This window comes from Mycteria americana, chromosome 11 (genome assembly GCF_035582795.1).
Source record: "Mycteria americana isolate JAX WOST 10 ecotype Jacksonville Zoo and Gardens chromosome 11, USCA_MyAme_1.0, whole genome shotgun sequence".
Classification (NCBI taxonomy): Eukaryota; Metazoa; Chordata; class Aves; order Ciconiiformes; family Ciconiidae; genus Mycteria; species Mycteria americana.
Window position 1 is genome coordinate 6554580 of NC_134375.1, and position 16694 is coordinate 6571273.

General features: G+C 37.3%; 1 protein-coding gene across 1 annotated transcript in view; it reads right to left on the minus strand.

Moving 5' to 3' along the window:
* DOCK3 (dedicator of cytokinesis 3) overlaps positions 1-16694 on the minus strand; it is a 222681-nt gene that overhangs the window by 179143 nt on the left and 26844 nt on the right. Inside the window, exons 3-5 of the mRNA XM_075514388.1 lie at positions 11472-11512; positions 9099-9154; positions 5333-5429 (exon numbers count right to left, since the gene is read on the minus strand). Coding sequence (XP_075370503.1) covers positions 5333-5429; positions 9099-9154; positions 11472-11512 — 194 coding nt within the window. The remainder of the gene's footprint in view (positions 1-5332; positions 5430-9098; positions 9155-11471; positions 11513-16694) is intronic.

Consider the following 16694-nt stretch of genomic DNA (forward strand, 5'->3'; position numbering starts at 1 on the left):
CAATCAGATGTTTTCCCAGCACACTGTTCCTTTTCAGACACTGAAGAACCAGATGCTACTGAAAGTGGAAATATTTACTCTTAGTTTCCCTTATGTTCTGCGCAGCACTTAACAAGACTATCAACAAGACTATCAGCTGCCTCAAACTCAGATATGAGTTTCTGGCCACTCCATGAAGATCCACCCTTCACTCCAACCATAGAAAGATATAAAAATATCCATAATTCTGCCGAACATTAGAATACAGGACTCGGGATGATAAAGTGATAACTTTGAGTCTCTGTGTCAACTGGGGCCAGACAAGCTCTTAAGATTCTTTTTAGATGTCTCTTTCACTATGCCTGAACAAAACACCCTAAAGGATTTTCCTATTTGCAGGTAACCTTGAAAATGACTGAGAAAAAGGAAAGAGGACGGCATTTATGTCCAATACCATCTCTGTACATATGTCTCAGTACAAATACCTCATCTTTCCAGGAGTTTGCTTGCACAGAACTATAAGTGTGTATGAAATACACTCAGCCTTGACTTTCCATCCTATTCCTTCAAGGGAGACCTTCTGAAGTAGACCGCAGATGCAGCATGTCCATTTTATATCATACCACACTTTTTCCTGTCTACCTACTTTAGAAAATGCATCAGCAGTTCCATGTTTTATCAGATATGAAGCAAAAGGCATCTCACTAAGTAAAAATGTCTCATAAAATGCTCCAATACAAGATTAAGGTACATTAGCGATTCAGTGAATGGCCTTTTTTTTTTTTTTTTTTTAAAAGATGAGTTTTGAACTAACGCTTCAATTTTAGGGACACCCTAAAACACCCAAATCAGATAGCTTCAATTGCACCAAGTCCTTTTACACACTCTCTTTTACATGATAGGATCCTCAGAAAATTTAAAAGGAGCCAATAGGAAATTTGTTTCAGACTCAGCTGGCAAAAATTCCATCTATTCCCAATGCCATCAGGTCTTACTCCTAAAACTAAACGAGAAGTCACTCCACACTCTTCCCCCTGCTCCCTTCTGCATAAAAGTAGCAAATTACCTTTATTGATCTGACCAAATTCAAAACTGAGCAATTATGTTTGGTCTCCCTACAATCATCTGCTATTTTAACAGAAATAGTCCTCACATCACATCTTAAACTCTGAGGAATTTTTTTTTTTACTGTTAAAATAGCTACTATGCTCCAACTGTGAGTTTCACTGATCTCTTTAGCTGACTTAACTCACAGGAGTCTTGTTTGACCTAATTAACTAAAGCTCACAGAGAACTTGCAAATCCTTTATTTAGAAGTAGTATAAAAATAACAAATCTTATCAACACATACTGGGTAAAAGAGAAAGTTATCTACCTTACTGGTATTATTTTTCTGCCTCAGTGGAAGTCATACACTGGTCTGGGCAACTACATGAGAGCCACACACATGCATTTCACCATAACAAATGCAATTTTGCATCTTTATCCACCTCTGTGCCTACAGAAGTCTCTCCAGGGTTTCTTCTTGCTTTTCTGCTCTCTCTTCCTTGTCCCTTTGGAGTAGTCACAAGAACAAGCTCAGCTTCCCATAGTGGTACCAATAATAATCTTATTTTTCTTTCTTCTTCCACTCCATATTAAGTACAATATTGGGGAAGGGAATCCCTGGCATCTTTTGTTATAAGCCTTTGTAACACCGAGAAAGGATAAGTAGAACCTTCTTTTAAATTTCTTAGGCTTCCCACAAAATGGAATAGGTATCTTGTCCAAATTAATCTAAATAACTATGGATTGAGCCAGGCAAAACAATAACACATGGTACAGGGTCCATACACTTAGTGACAATATATGTACCTATGTGTATATATGTGTATACATACACTAACAGATACATACACACACATCTGGTCAGCTATGGTTATCAGAAACTCTACCCACATTATAAGCAAATCAGTATACAGTGTGTACATAGTACAGATTTTGAACACTCAGTTCCTGCGAACTCCCTCCCAAAGATTTTGTACAATGGCAGTGAAAGTAGGAAAATCCAAACCAAGCAGGTTAAATAGAACAGTGACCTTTTTTGAAAGAAAGCAGATACTAAATCTTAATGTTTCTGTGCTCATCTTAGAAGCCTGGATACAGGCAGATCACAAAGCAAAGAACTGCTTTTTTATTTCCCAGTGTCATGACACTATATCTATCTGCACACAGACTACATATTCAAATAAGGGGAAAAAAGGGCTCTTTTGTATCCCAGAACCATAAAAGTAAAGTAAAGCAAGGAAAACACTATGCATCTTTCTATTTTGAATTCATTTTAGGCACAGCCCTTCCTTTAAGAACTCATTGCACACAAATGCCTTTTTCTCCACAGTCTCAGCTTCTAGTTCTAAGACTATCACTTGGCTTTCACCTTGATAGCAATAATTACAAGAATATCACAGCCCTGTGTTACTACAGTGAACTCAGGCCAATCTTTCTAATACGTATTTCACAGACCTACAAACTAAAATTACTGCACAACTCTCATAACTCAAGCCTATATAAGCTTCCCCATGCACAGTTTCTTCCTAGTAATAGCATGGACTCTCTGCGGTCAGAAGGAACCGAGGAAGATTGCCAATATTTTACACGAACTAATTTTCTACAACTGACTGTCTCAAAGTTGTGCTTCACTTTGCCCTTCCATTTCTCACTGTTCTCCTCCTCCCTCCAATTTCTTTTTTCAGCTGAGCTGTTTTATCTTGGAACAACACAGCATCCCTCTTCAGTCAGTATTTTAATCACTCCAGGCTTCCTGCGTATTACATTCCAGTTCCTATTGTTTAACTGAAAGGCAAATACAAACCCTACAATGTATCTCAACGATATTTACTACAGCAATTTCTTGGGATTTTTATTTGAAACAAACTTGGTCTTTCAAACCATAACCCCAGTAAGAAGTTTGCCAAAAAGCATGAGATGAACCTTTCAGCCTATTCAGAGATATTAAGAGATGCTGTACATTTTGTTTGGCAGTTGTCTTACAGTGCAATACTACTAAATAATGAAGTGCCTACTGTTACCATTTGTAGGTACTGACCTACTGAAAACATCTGCAGTAACAACTAGCATTCGAACTCTCACTACAGTAAGAAACTTTTCTACAAAGCTGACTAGGCACAGTAGCATGATAAATAACATTAATTAGATTTCTTAGATGATTTGTATTACAGTTTGGGAATAATAAAAAAATTTCTGCTGGTGCTGATCCAACAACAAGCAAGTATTTCCATTTAGTCTCTTAAGATATGACCTTACAGCATAGCTTCTAGCCTAAATACCAATTATAAAATCCTAATCCCAGCTCCGCCACATCCATTTGTGCACCTCTGCACACTTCATCAGGCTTCAGATTTACAGTTTGTAAATGGGACAAATTTCTGTTACCCACCTAGTGTAGATCGTTCTTTCATGTCAGAAGAGCTATGGTACTACATCAGTAGTCTTGAACATAAAGACTGAAGGTGGTCAAATACTGACAGCTTTGTTGAGGGAAGTTATTGAGTCTCCATTCACAAGAAACTCAAAACCTGACTGGATGCAGGGTCCTGGACAAGCTACTCTAGCTGACCCTACTTGAGAAGGCAGTTGAACTAGATGATCTCAAGAGGTTCCTTCCAACCTAAATCGTTCTCCGATTATCTCTATATTAGAAAATATTTGGGTTTGCGTTGGGTTTTTTTTTTTTGGTTGGGTTTTTTTTGTTTTGTTGTTGTTGCTTTTGGGGTTTTGTTTGGGGTTTTTTTTGTTGTTTTTAAATAATTTCTGGAGAAACCCACCACAAAACGATTTATTTTCTACTCTGAAGCTCTGCCAATTTCTTCTTGTCATGGAACAGATGTCTCCTTCCAAAGTTCTATGAAAACAGTAAATTATTTCCCCTGTTATTTAAGAATACAATAATGTTGCGTGCAATGTTATAATAAGTATAATGAGCTAGAATAGAAAGCAGTCCCAGAAAGAAAATCACTAAGTGAAAGTTTATAGCTAGAGCTTTCTCTCTCCGTCTCCTCAAGGAACTAATTTTAACAATAAAAAAGAAATAGATTAGTAGAAAGGAAGTGTAACTCATTTGTAGGTAAAATGATTCCCCTTTCTCCAATTTAATACCATTGTCAGTATTACTGTTGCCTTCTTCATCTGACACTGGGGAGAGAGAAAATCTTACAGGAAGAAAACAAAAAAGAACACTTTATTCACATACACCACAGAGGCAAGTATTTGAAAGGGAAAAACAAGGAGTACTAGGTGTAAGGGTGGTATAAAAAGAAGTGTATATACCATGTGCCATGTGCCCCCCCATTAGATTGGCTGATACTTTCCAAGAAAATGTCTGAGGCATACGATCCCCATAGAAGAAATGCGAGCAACAAAAGTAAAACTGATTTCATAATAAACTTGATTGCTTTTTGAATGGAGTACGGAACATGGCTGGTTATGCTACAGATACACTAGACTCATTTAATCAGATCTTTTCCGGTCTTATTTCCTAGATATCAAACTACTGTCACTTCCGGTTTAAAGAAGGAAACAAAGCTGCTGCAGCTCCATGTAGAGGTATTTCTCTAAACTAAGGAAAGAAAGGAAATTCATGCTTATACCACCTACAGTTCTTGACCTTAATCCTATGGTTATGGTTTGTAATTACTAAGCTAAAAAGCCAAAAGGAAAAAAAAAGAAAACAGGAAAAAAATACTTTCAAAATGTGCAAGTTTTTTTATTTGCTGTTCCATGGGATTTGGCCATTAAAAAAGTAAAAGAACAAAGATGAAAGCAGAGGTAGGTGACATTATGTGGCAGCAACTGAAAATTATATAAAATGGATGAGTATAAAACTCAATACACTTATCTCGAGTTTTTATTTTTAATAGAGGAAGGAAAAATCGTGCAAAAAGACTTCTGTTTGAGTTCTTCCTCTTTCAAACTCTAGATGCTAAAACAAATGCTCACAGACTGTGCTGAGTAACTCTTTGAAGTCTTTGATGGGACTTACAGTAATCTTCCATTTTCTGTTACTAAACACATATACTATTCTTACATATTTAAGAACACTTAAAAATTGTGGGTTTTTTAAGCAATGAAGCTTTCAGCTCTGAAGGAAAATTTCAAAACTGCTGAAATTTTCAACATAGCCCATGTGCACCTCACATGATTAGTGATTCTGCAGTTAGGGAACCCCCCAGTAGGTAAAATGAATCTAACAATTCTTATATTGACTATGATTTTTTCCTAATGGGCTGAAATACAGGCAACATATCTCCCAAGATATTTGAGAAATAAAGTACAATGAGAAGAGTACTGTTCTTACCACATACAGCTGTTTCCAGAGCACAGCCCATTCCTGCAGTGTTGCTGTGACTTCAGTTACAACAGAATCTTCAAGCGGAACAACTGTTTCATATTGCCTATACAAGAAGAGGGGAAAAAATTAGGAAAGGTACTCTGCAAAATGTAAAGAAAGAAAAATGTCAGCATAGTAATTTGTGAAATGCTAGAACTTGAATTTGTTTGAATTTGTTCAACGTAAAGGAAAATATCGTAAAAGCAATATTTTGCCTGTTGTAACACTGAAGCAACTCCAGTCGTATCAACTGTTCCTCCATTACGTTCCACAAGAATCATCTTATATGAAGCGTTTCCTAGTCACCTGTTCAAAATATGTAATTTCATTCTAATCAAGATCAGTGAAAACACTTTTCATGATTATAGCACGCTAAATTAACTTGCCTGTAAAGTGGGGTCCTTCACAGTTTGTGTCCCTTCTCTCTAAGCGAGTCCAACCCTTTTTTCCCCTCCAATTAGTATGTTAGCCAATATCATTAACTACCCAAAAGATCTGCCACTTAGTAACCTTTCCTACCCAGAAGACTTTTTCAATACTGGATATGAAACCTCAGCAAGCTATCCTTCAATCAAAAGAATAGGAATTGTCCCTTTGTGGTCAAGATCCTCCATACCCACTAAAGGAGAATCATAGAACGGTTTGGGTTGGAAGGGACCTTTAAAGGTCACATCTGGTCCAACCCCCCTGCAAGAGCAGGGACATCTTCAACTAGATCAGGTTGCTCAGAGCCCCGTCCAACCTGACCTTGAATGTTTCCAGGGATGGGGCATCTACCACCTCTCTGGGTAACCTGGGCCAGTGCCTCACCATCCTCATCATAAAAAATTTCTTCCTTGTATCTAGTCTGAATCTACCCTCTTTTAGTTTAAAACCATTACCCCTTGTCCTATCACTACAAGCCCTACTAAAAAGTCTGTCCCCATCTTTCTTATAAGCCCCCTTTAAGGCTGCAATAAGGTCTCCCCAGAGTCTTCTCTTCTCCTGGCTGAACAACCCCAACTCTCTCAGCCTTTCTTCATAAGAGAGATGTTCCATCCCTCTGATCATTTTTGTGGCCCTCCTCTGGACCTGCTCCAACAGGTCCATGTCAGCCAAGCATAGCTCACTCTTTCATCACACTGAAATGCAAGGATGTGATAACTAGTGTATGTATTGTAATACCATTATATTATCTGAGCCATTAGTGCCTTGACTTGCCCTTTATGTTGAATGCTATTACCGAAACAAGTGTCAGATTATAAAAATAATGGCAATATTTCTCTTTTGAAAATTCTTACTATTAATAATTGTAAGCTGAAGCCAGAAGTAACAAAGGATGAGGGAAAGGACTATGAAGTTAAATCACTGTATGTCTCTATGTATTCTTGAAGCAGAAAACTTATCAAACAAAAGCTTCAATTCTTCATTTCCAAGCCACCAAAAGGTCATATTCGCATCAGTGACATAAGTAGATCTTATACTAAGATCCAAAGCATACATATATTAGAAATATCACTATCTTAAAAACCTGACATAGTCATATTACGCATGCACTCAACCCACTGAAGCTGGGACTGGAAAGCACAGATTCACACACATACATACCAGGAAACTAAGACAGATCACAATTTTTTTCTATTATTATGCCAATGACCTTATCATTCCCACATTTGGTTGTGAGAAACTGAAACACTGACAGACACTTGGCATCTGAGATCGTGCTCCATTCTACTCCTGCAATGTTTTCGCTTGGTTTTAGTTTGGTTGGTTTTTTTTTTTTTTTTGGGGGGGGGGGGGGGGGGGGGGGTGTCCTCCCCCCAAATTTGGCCACAATAAGACTAAGAAATCTCAGTTCATGCTTTAACAAATCTCTCACAGAGTATGCTTGTGATCTGAAGCATGACACCAAGAATATGATGAAAATCCCAACACCTATTCTTTAGCTCATACTCAAAAATCCTTTCAATGGTTAAACAAAAATTCCGCATCTAGTATATATCACCAAAGCTTGCGTGACACTAACAACACTAAAAATGATGCTACAACCACTTCTAGCCAAAAATTCAGTTCTTTTCAGATCTCTAAAATGCCATTACAGGGAAGGGATTCAAAATAGTTCAACATCCCTTTAAGGAACCACATAAAACGAAAGGATGAAAGGAATCACACAAAACACTTTAGCGGGGGGTGGGGGGATCAAAAACAAAGAAAAATGTTCTTCTAAAGATTATTTTTGGAAATGGATTTACAAACTTTTGGCATCAGTGAAAAATAAAACATTTTGGAAGATCAGCCTTCCAAATGGCTAGATTGGCTAGATTGAAAGAGAATGCACATCAGGACTACATTTAACCATGGAAATATAACACTTTGCATTCCTATAACCCTGCACTTCCTCCATTATACCCACATATTAATGACATTACATTGGGTCTATGACTCATAAGAATATTATACACCATGCTCTATTATTTCACAAGGGTTTATATTGGCACTGTGAATATATTCTTAAATACAGGGGCAGAATTTCTTTTACCAAAACGTGAAATAACCATGGTCTCTGGTTCAGAATTGTATTATGTTCTGTTGTATCATCAATTGGTATACCAGTCTTAACCCGTCTTTACCAGTCTTATACTTACTTTAAAAAAGTACATCAGCTTTCCTAGTAAGTATCTAAATATCCTGAACTGGTTGCCCTTTACAAATTCTGAACTAACATCAAGTACTAATTAACTACAGATTACAGGAAACTGGTCTTCCCCCTAAGGAGAGTCCACATTAGTAGTAGTCATTCTATGCAATATATACATAATTTTATTACACCCCAAAGTTATGAAGCATCAGTATTACAGCTGCCCTTACAATCTTTACTCAGTCCCTTTGAGGATAAGCATACAATTCAAGACTATCAGAAGTCACATATTCTTCTACAGGTACTTCACTAAATGTCATTTAATATGTTTTATCTTCCACATTTAATTTGTTGCCTTGGGTCACTGTCTGAAATACTGCACTTATAAATCTCCTTACAGTGGCCTTAACCTAGAGAATGCACATAAGAGCAGCAGCGAAGACACAAGATACTGATTTCAGGAGTCTCAGTCAATCTCACAGGAAGCTTTGCAGGTTATAGAGCTTACACACAGTAAAGTCTCCGACACTGTGTTGCCATCAGTATTGCTATTCACATTAACTAAACTAAACCTGCCTCTAGCAACGTGTGAGCTACATATAAAGACAGTGAAGGTAAAATATTTTCAGCAGAGCGTACTTCAGTCATTCTTTGGCTTGAGGTGTGGAGGGTTGGATCCTTTTGACAGGTTTCAAAGTAACATAGCTACCTTGTCAGCTGTGTCTCAGTGAAAATCTGTTGATAAACGAGATGGGCTGTCTACGTGCTGGTGCCTCCGTAACAAACAGGAACATACAGAATTTTTCCAGTGAGGAACAAGCAGAAATGAAAAATATAAACAGAGTTCTTTAAAGTGCGTGTGTTTCAGATGATATCTCTGAAGTTACCATTTTATGAGCAAAAGTAAACAGGAGTAACCAACAGAATTGATTCTTGCTATATTAAAAACCAAAACAAATCCAAGGCTCTGCAGAATTACATTTAATTTTCAAACCCTAATACACAACAAAAGATACAATGAACTAAAACCACTCTAAGAAATAGTTATTAAAATTTATAGATTGCCTTCTAGATGAGAAACACTGCAGCTTCTTAAAGAGAAGGAAAAATACTCACCCTCTGTTACTGACGATTGCCTTTTTCAAGTGAATATAGTTTGCAGGAAAAATCCCCTGCAAGAGAAAAGAAGTCTGTAAGTTAGAAAAATACATTTGCAGTTTTTAGCATTTACATCCTAAGCCACAATAAATAATTGCCAATACACCTATTAAAAAAACCCCTAACACTGTGTCAAAGAAGTTGCCACAGTCAAAAGGCAACATTCAAATTAGTCACAACTGATCATTTTAATCCACCTTAGAACAAGACAGCACACTGAATCAAACCTCCATCTTGAAAGATCAATTTCTTAATAAGGAAGTTTTGCAAGTCTATTCAATAAAAATATCATACAAAGGTTCAAGCTGAGTCCTTTTCATTCCCAAAAGCTCCTGAAGCTTTCAGAAACACTGTTGTACGGGCAATACACTCTGGTATAAAAATCATGGGGAAGTCAACTAGGACCAAATGAAAAGGTGTCACTCTAACCCTACACAGCTGCCTTGGAAGGGACAAGACTGATTTAAAAGAAAACATTTAAGTTTAGCTGATTGTCTTCCTCCTGCAAAGACTGAGAGAGCCCAATAATTCACTAACAGGTGATGAGCAAGCAGCAAAAAGGCGTGACAAGTACGAAGAGTTCAGAGAACAGCTTGCAGTTAACGGAAAGGAATGACTAACAGAAGTAACTACCAGGAACATTTACTGGAGAGATGTAAGCTTAGCTGGGACAGCCAGAAAAGTGGCTATCATGCAGTTTGCAGCACGGCATCAGTATGCTTCCAGATCAGGCCTCTGTATCGGTATGCTACATTAGATGACAAGGACATAGGTTGAAAAAAAACCAAAACAAAAAGCCCACCATCAAATTTGTGTCTAGCCCCCTTACCAGTCTTTCACTAAGGAAAGAAGTATTCTATTAACTTACATACCCTGGAGCTATCCTTTTTCCTCCCTCTTTCCAACAAAAAGCTGTTTAAACCCACTTGGGATAGCTCTGGTTATTTGTCTTTTGCTGCTCCCATGATGGCTGGATTCTAACCTTGCCTGTGCCATTGTGTTCTTGTGTGACGAGACATGGGGAAAAGAGGTAATTTAAACCAAACTTTTCATAGTGTTCCATTATCTCTGCAAAACACATGGCCCTGAATTCTCAGAGCAAACTCAGTCAGTGTGTAAGAACGGTAAGCCTGCGCTTCAGTGAGGAATACAGGTTCAGCATTGGTAATCTTCAGGTTAAAAACCAGCTGACAGCCTCTGACAAAAATGCCAGTAACCAAGTGTGGGCTTTACATTTTTAGAGCTTTAAACCAGTACAATTTAGGAAGAAAGATTTTCATGGCGGGGTTGAAAGGAATACTAAGTAAAGATGATTCAAAATGCTAAGAAAAATTCCTTCTTTTTCATAGGCAAGACTGAAATTACAGAAAGAAAAAACATGAATATAACAGGAATAGCTTCATCAGGAAAAAAAAAAGTAAATGTGCATGCTTTCAGCCACATGAAAATCTGGAAAAGGAAGAAATGCTACTTCAGTTTCTTGTTTGGTTCACTTCCAATTAATGCTGTTTATTTCTGTGATCCTGTGCTGGTTACCTAAGAAACCAAGGAAGGTTTGAAGGGCTCACCGATCTGAAGTGAACGTATTCGCACACAGAAGATGTACCAACACACAATGAACATAGGCTTTTCCATTAAAAGAGTATTATAGTCATGAAAACATAATACAGGTAATATTATATTCCATAATACAGGTAAACATGAGGAATCTGGTGGTACTCTTTTTAAATACAAGCGATATTTAAACCAAAAGACAATGAAGTGATACTTTACATAGAAGCAACTATTTATATGTTTGGATACATACATTTACAGAAATATACACGCACTCACAAAAAATTCATATTAGAACAGTCAAAAAAGTTCTTCAAGAGCAAAACAGGGATATGACTGGAAAATAACCAAATGCAGTGGTTAAACTGTAAAAATCTGAAAAAGAACAAACTTACAATATCCTTTTTCCATCAGACTTTTTTCAAAGTTGTCTTAGATTAATAATGCAAATTATTAAATGTGTTCTTTAAAAAAATCCTGATTTAAGCAATGCAAGATCGCCCATCTATGCTTTTCTTAGGGGAGTAGGGTAGAGAGGATTAAATTAGATAAGATTTATAAACGTTGGAAAGATTACATGTTACATGTCAGGAAGGTTTCTGATCCTTTGGGTGACTAATGAGTATTGTTCTCTCAATTTGAAAATAAATCCAGTCCTCCCACAGGAAAAAAGTTAGAGAAGTAAAATCCTAAGAGTAAGGAAAACAAAGTTTACTGGGTTGCAACAGCAAAATAGAGATAATCTCCCAGTAGATTAAAAAATGTATTCATACTTACCTTTACATTGGGCTTCTTAATGGAAACACCTCTGTACCAGCCTAAAACCAGATAAAACACACACTATATTAATTTGTGGCATTGCTTACTTTACACAGAAGCAAACTGACTGAAAACTATGCAGTTCCTGCAATCATCTCAAAAACCAGCTGTGCCTCACATAGGTCAATTTTTTTCACGGTTGGTTTTTTTTATTCTTTTGCTCTGCAATGATGACAAGCAATTAAGAACCTAGCATGCTCCTGTTTATTCCCACCAGGAATAAAAGCAGCTTAGTATACTTAAGTCACCGACCTCACAATCATTAGCCACTGTGGCAAAGAGGCATTCAGCACTCATGCAAGAGTCTGCACTGAACACTGTTCTTACATGCTGGTACATGAGTCTTTTCGTAGTGTTTACCTTAACAAGATCTCCAGACTTCAAAACCTGTCCTTTTAAAGACAGCAAACGCCATTATCATACATTTCTAATATTATTTAAACAAATACAAATCCTTTGCATTTGTCTGGTTTTATGTTGTCTGTGAGACTAGAGAACAGACTTCAGGATCTAATTTCACAAACCCAATTACTATTCTTGTATGCCCCATCAGTTACAGACCCAGACAGCACAAAAAATCAGGAGTAAAAGCCAAAGCTGCAAAGCTACAAGTTAAACAGAAGAACCCAATGACTCCTATTTTACACAGGTGAAAGTAACGTCACTCCATTCAAGACTGATCAGGAAAAAAGTGCCGAAAACACCATCCAGCTTAACAATGGAAAAGGAGCACACTTCAGTCATCGTGGTAGATGAGCTGCTCTTCCACTCCATAACACACACAAAACTACCTTGAATTCTTGTTAAAAATATGCTGCTGTCTTCATATCTGGGTCTAATGCTTCAGCCCCAGAACATAAAGCTAAACCTCACGATCTGAGCCTGGAACACCCCATAGGAGCATGGGCGATGAAGAGTGCCGGGGTGCGAGTTCTGTGGAAGAGGCCTGGCCAGCCCTGGACATCAGAAATTTGTGGGCAAAGTTGGCCAGGCCCAGCTACTACACACGCAGGGAGTTCAACTGCCTGCATATCACTCTTCTGTCTACGGCAGCCCAGTATCCAGACAGGCAACCACCCAAGCTTGCCAAACCCAACAATTTCACATAATCTAAATCCACCTTCCATAAAAATTCCTCTAATTTTTCCAGAAACTTCCTACTTTTAATTTTTTTTTTCTACAGAGGACAGATATAATTTAGTATCTGCAGCACTTAAAAGAGCACTAGGAAAACTTGTCATTTGCTATGGAGAATAGAGAAGAACAGAACAAAGTAACTGTCTATTCTGTCTGTCAGAAAAAGGACTTCATATTGGCTGAATTATGACACGAGTCTCATTTAGAGGCTCAGAAGTGGGGAAGAAGGCCTTGATTTTGTTTTAAAGACAGCCTACTAGTCTAGATTTTTGGGGTTTTTTTAAGGAAATCTGAGTCAATATAAAAGAAAATAATCGAATTCAAGACATTTGCAAATCTTGGTATGGAAAAAACTAAACCCCCATCATCTTTACTACACAAATTTCTCATGAAGATAGGGCATAACACAAAGATTATTTTCCCATGAAATTATTGCTTATATTAAAAAATAAAATGCTGTTTTTAATTTGTTTCTTAGTTGATCAAACTTCATGGCAGTCATATCAATATAAACCTATATGCACAAACAACACATACAGATCCTTAAAATGAGTAATTTCTAAAACTCCACACAACTGTGCCTGCAACACCTGCTTTTGAGTAACAGATGCTACATACTTTTAAGGTCACAGAAAAAAATACATGCTTTTATCCTGTGATTCATTGTTACCAATATTAAACACAGCATGCTGCTATATTTATAGGCTCTGTACCTTAGAAATAAACATACATTTTAAGATAAACAGAATGGCAAACTTTTCGGTAAATATGGAAAAAAGTGGTTTTATCTAAATTTGTGAACAGAACTGTAAAAGTTAGAACAAAAACTGATAAAGCAAGTGTCTATTAATGATTTAGATGTGCACGGTAGGGGACGAAACACATTTCCAAGAAACTACCTTATTGCTGCATTTCCTGGTCTTAATCCCAAAACAAGTCTTCAAAGCTTAAAAGGTATGTTTTTACAGAATTGTAAAAAACAAGAAGGGAAGGACCCCTGAGAAATCATCTAGCTCATCCAAGCGATGTCTCTAAACCTCTCCTCGCAGATGTTTAGCCTGTTTTTAACAGTGTCCAGTAATTTATCATCAGGACGCACAGCACAGCACTCCATGCCTGCGGAAAATGATCTATACAACTTCCGCAAAACCTGAATTCCAAGGTATTTCTGCACAGTATTCCAAGGAAATAGAATGTATTTCTGCTACTCCACACAGACCAGTTTGAAAGTAGTGGTGTTGCACAGGCATCTTTTTAGACGAAATTTCTTCCATTGATCAACATCAGCCAAGAAAACTGCATGTAACAGTAACATTTTGGTATAGTACTTGAAAATCTGGAATATTTATGTCAAGTGAAGATAGCAAATCCTCACTTGGACAACCTATTTCAGTGGCTCAGACAATGTACATGCACTTTATAAAATGAACTTTCCTTGCTGCTATTTGAATCCAGGATTTTTTCTTTTGGAGAATATGGAAAACATTTTGTTGACTTCGCTTTTGTAGGTACTTTTATACATTTGAAAAGTGGTATATTTCCCTTTAATCTTGTAGAATGTGCTCTCCAGATCTGTTTTCCTTTCTTTTCTCTTTTCTTTTTCAGTGTGGTATAATATTTCTAGAATCACCCCTTTCTCTGTTTTAAGTTTCCTCCAACTCCATGCAACCAAGATACAATAGAAAGAAGAGCTCACCAGAACCTGAAAGCACTGAATTGTAAAATGTAACTCCTTCTTTTCTTACAATTAACACCACCAAAAACTCATTCTGTATCTCAAAGTAAAAGCTATGAGAAGAGGTACAATGGTTTTTTTAAAAACACATTTAGAAAATTGCATCTGCATTACATTATTCACTAAAATGAACTAAACCTTTATCCTGGAATTAGTCTTAAATAGATTAATATTGATCTAATCATACATTTTAAAGAACATTTATCTTGGAGAATTTAATCACAATAGTCATCAAATTGAGGCAGGTGCTTCAGCTAATTGTGATCACAACATGCCACACATGGTTAGAACTCAATACTGACTAATGTTTTTAGATGCCACTGTACTACAAATAGTTAATTGTTAATACTTCAGAATTATGGCATTCATTTTCTAGTGATACATGAACTTTAAAGGGTACTGACTTCAAGAAAATGCTGAAAAATATGAGATTTAAAATTAATAAACAGAAAAATGTGGCTATGAAGTGACAAGAATTTTGACAGTAAGTTAATGCAAAACAACAATCATGAGTACCTACAATTTGCACAGATTAACTGTCTAGTAATGATCAGTAACTAACAAGAAACTGAGGACAGATGAAGTCAAGGCGTAAGACCAGAGCTAGAACACCTGCAAATCTCTACAGAGAAAGACTGTGCTTCATGCACACAGTGCCTCCCCCCATGTCCTTTTCTGACAGCTAAGAATATTCTCAAACTGCTTCACCTAGTGGATGACCTAGTGAAAGGAAGACAGATAATTCTAACTGTTTTTCAAAAAATGAATCACTGTACTGGGTCTGGCTGGGATGGAGTTGGCTTTCTCCACAGCAGCCTGCCTGGTCCTATGTTTTGGATTTGTGGCTAAAACAGTGCTGATAAGAGACCAACCTTTTGACTATTGCTGAAGAGTGCTTGTACAACATCAAGGCTTTCTCTTTTTCCCAGTGTGCTGCTCCCAGTGAGCAGGCTAGGGGTAGGCAAGAAGTTGGGAGGGGACATAGCTGGGACAGCTGACCTGACTCAGCCAAAGGGATATTCCATACCATGTAACATCCTTTGCTATAAGAAAATGAAAAATTAGTCTATTAGAAGCACCGTTCTAAGCAATGTCCTATTCAGGATAGGAAGGAGAACATTAAATATATCCCAAATAAGTCAGATTAATTTCAAGTATATATATCATGGTCAAAATAAAGTAGATAAAACGACAAAGACATCCTAGAACACGCAAAAATACCTTCAATGATACAGATGACACTGCAAGCAAACTCTTCTTTCCTTTGATCACACAGGTGGATAGGCACAGGATGAGCCTACAGCAGTAGGCCTATGCCATAGCACAGTAACAATTGAAGCAAGCACTGTTACGTCTGAACATTTGTGAGAAGCTGGGGATGAATGCAGCCCTTTGGACTGCATCTTAATGTTGCGTCAATGTGTATTTCTGGGTAAGTGTCATGACAAAACCACGAACTTGATAAATTTTGATGAATGGAGGTGCAAAGCTTTTTGTTTGTTTGTTTTAAAGAAACTGATAGTATGATAGACATAATGCCTCAGTAAAACAGAAACTGTCAGTGCAGGAATTACATACACTTTCCTAATCTAACTGATTTTGAACACCTCATGCTTTACATTCTCAGTATGCCCAAGACAAATGTTTAATCCAAGTACTGTAGAAGAAAACTGAATGAATCATATCGATTCCAGTGTGTTCTGGACAAGTCACAAGTGTGTATCTTAAAGCCCTATTCAAACTTTGCTTTTACGTGGACTCTACTGCACAGTGCAGTAGATAAACCAAGCAGACTACCTGAAGCAATACAGCCACGCTGCACAGTGATCCATGCCAGCTAAACCTATCATAGAGTCTAAACATTATGTTTCCAAGGTGAAACATAAAACCCAGGAAAAAACACACCCCTTTACAGCTGCTGTTTTCAATACTATCTAACGATATTTGATACAAGCTAAGAAAAGTGAAGAGTAGGCTGATCTACAGCTCTGCCCTCTGTATAATAATCCCACATCAGATAATCCCTCAAAGACTACTTCCATGGTAATAAAACTGGAGAAAAAACAAAAGGAAAAGTACCCCATTATGCCTGTTCCCCCTGCACATTAAGACCACCACTTGCTCATAACTTTTCCTTCAAAATGCATTGTCTGTACATATATTCGCATGGTAGGTTACTTGCAGGCCAGTAATAAAAGCTAAATCACTTAGCAGTATATGCAAGAATGTGTCCCTGTCCTTCCCTTTGTTTCTAGGGCTTTTTCAGTTATAAGTTTTGGGCTGCCTGCTTAGCTCCTCTGAACCCTAGA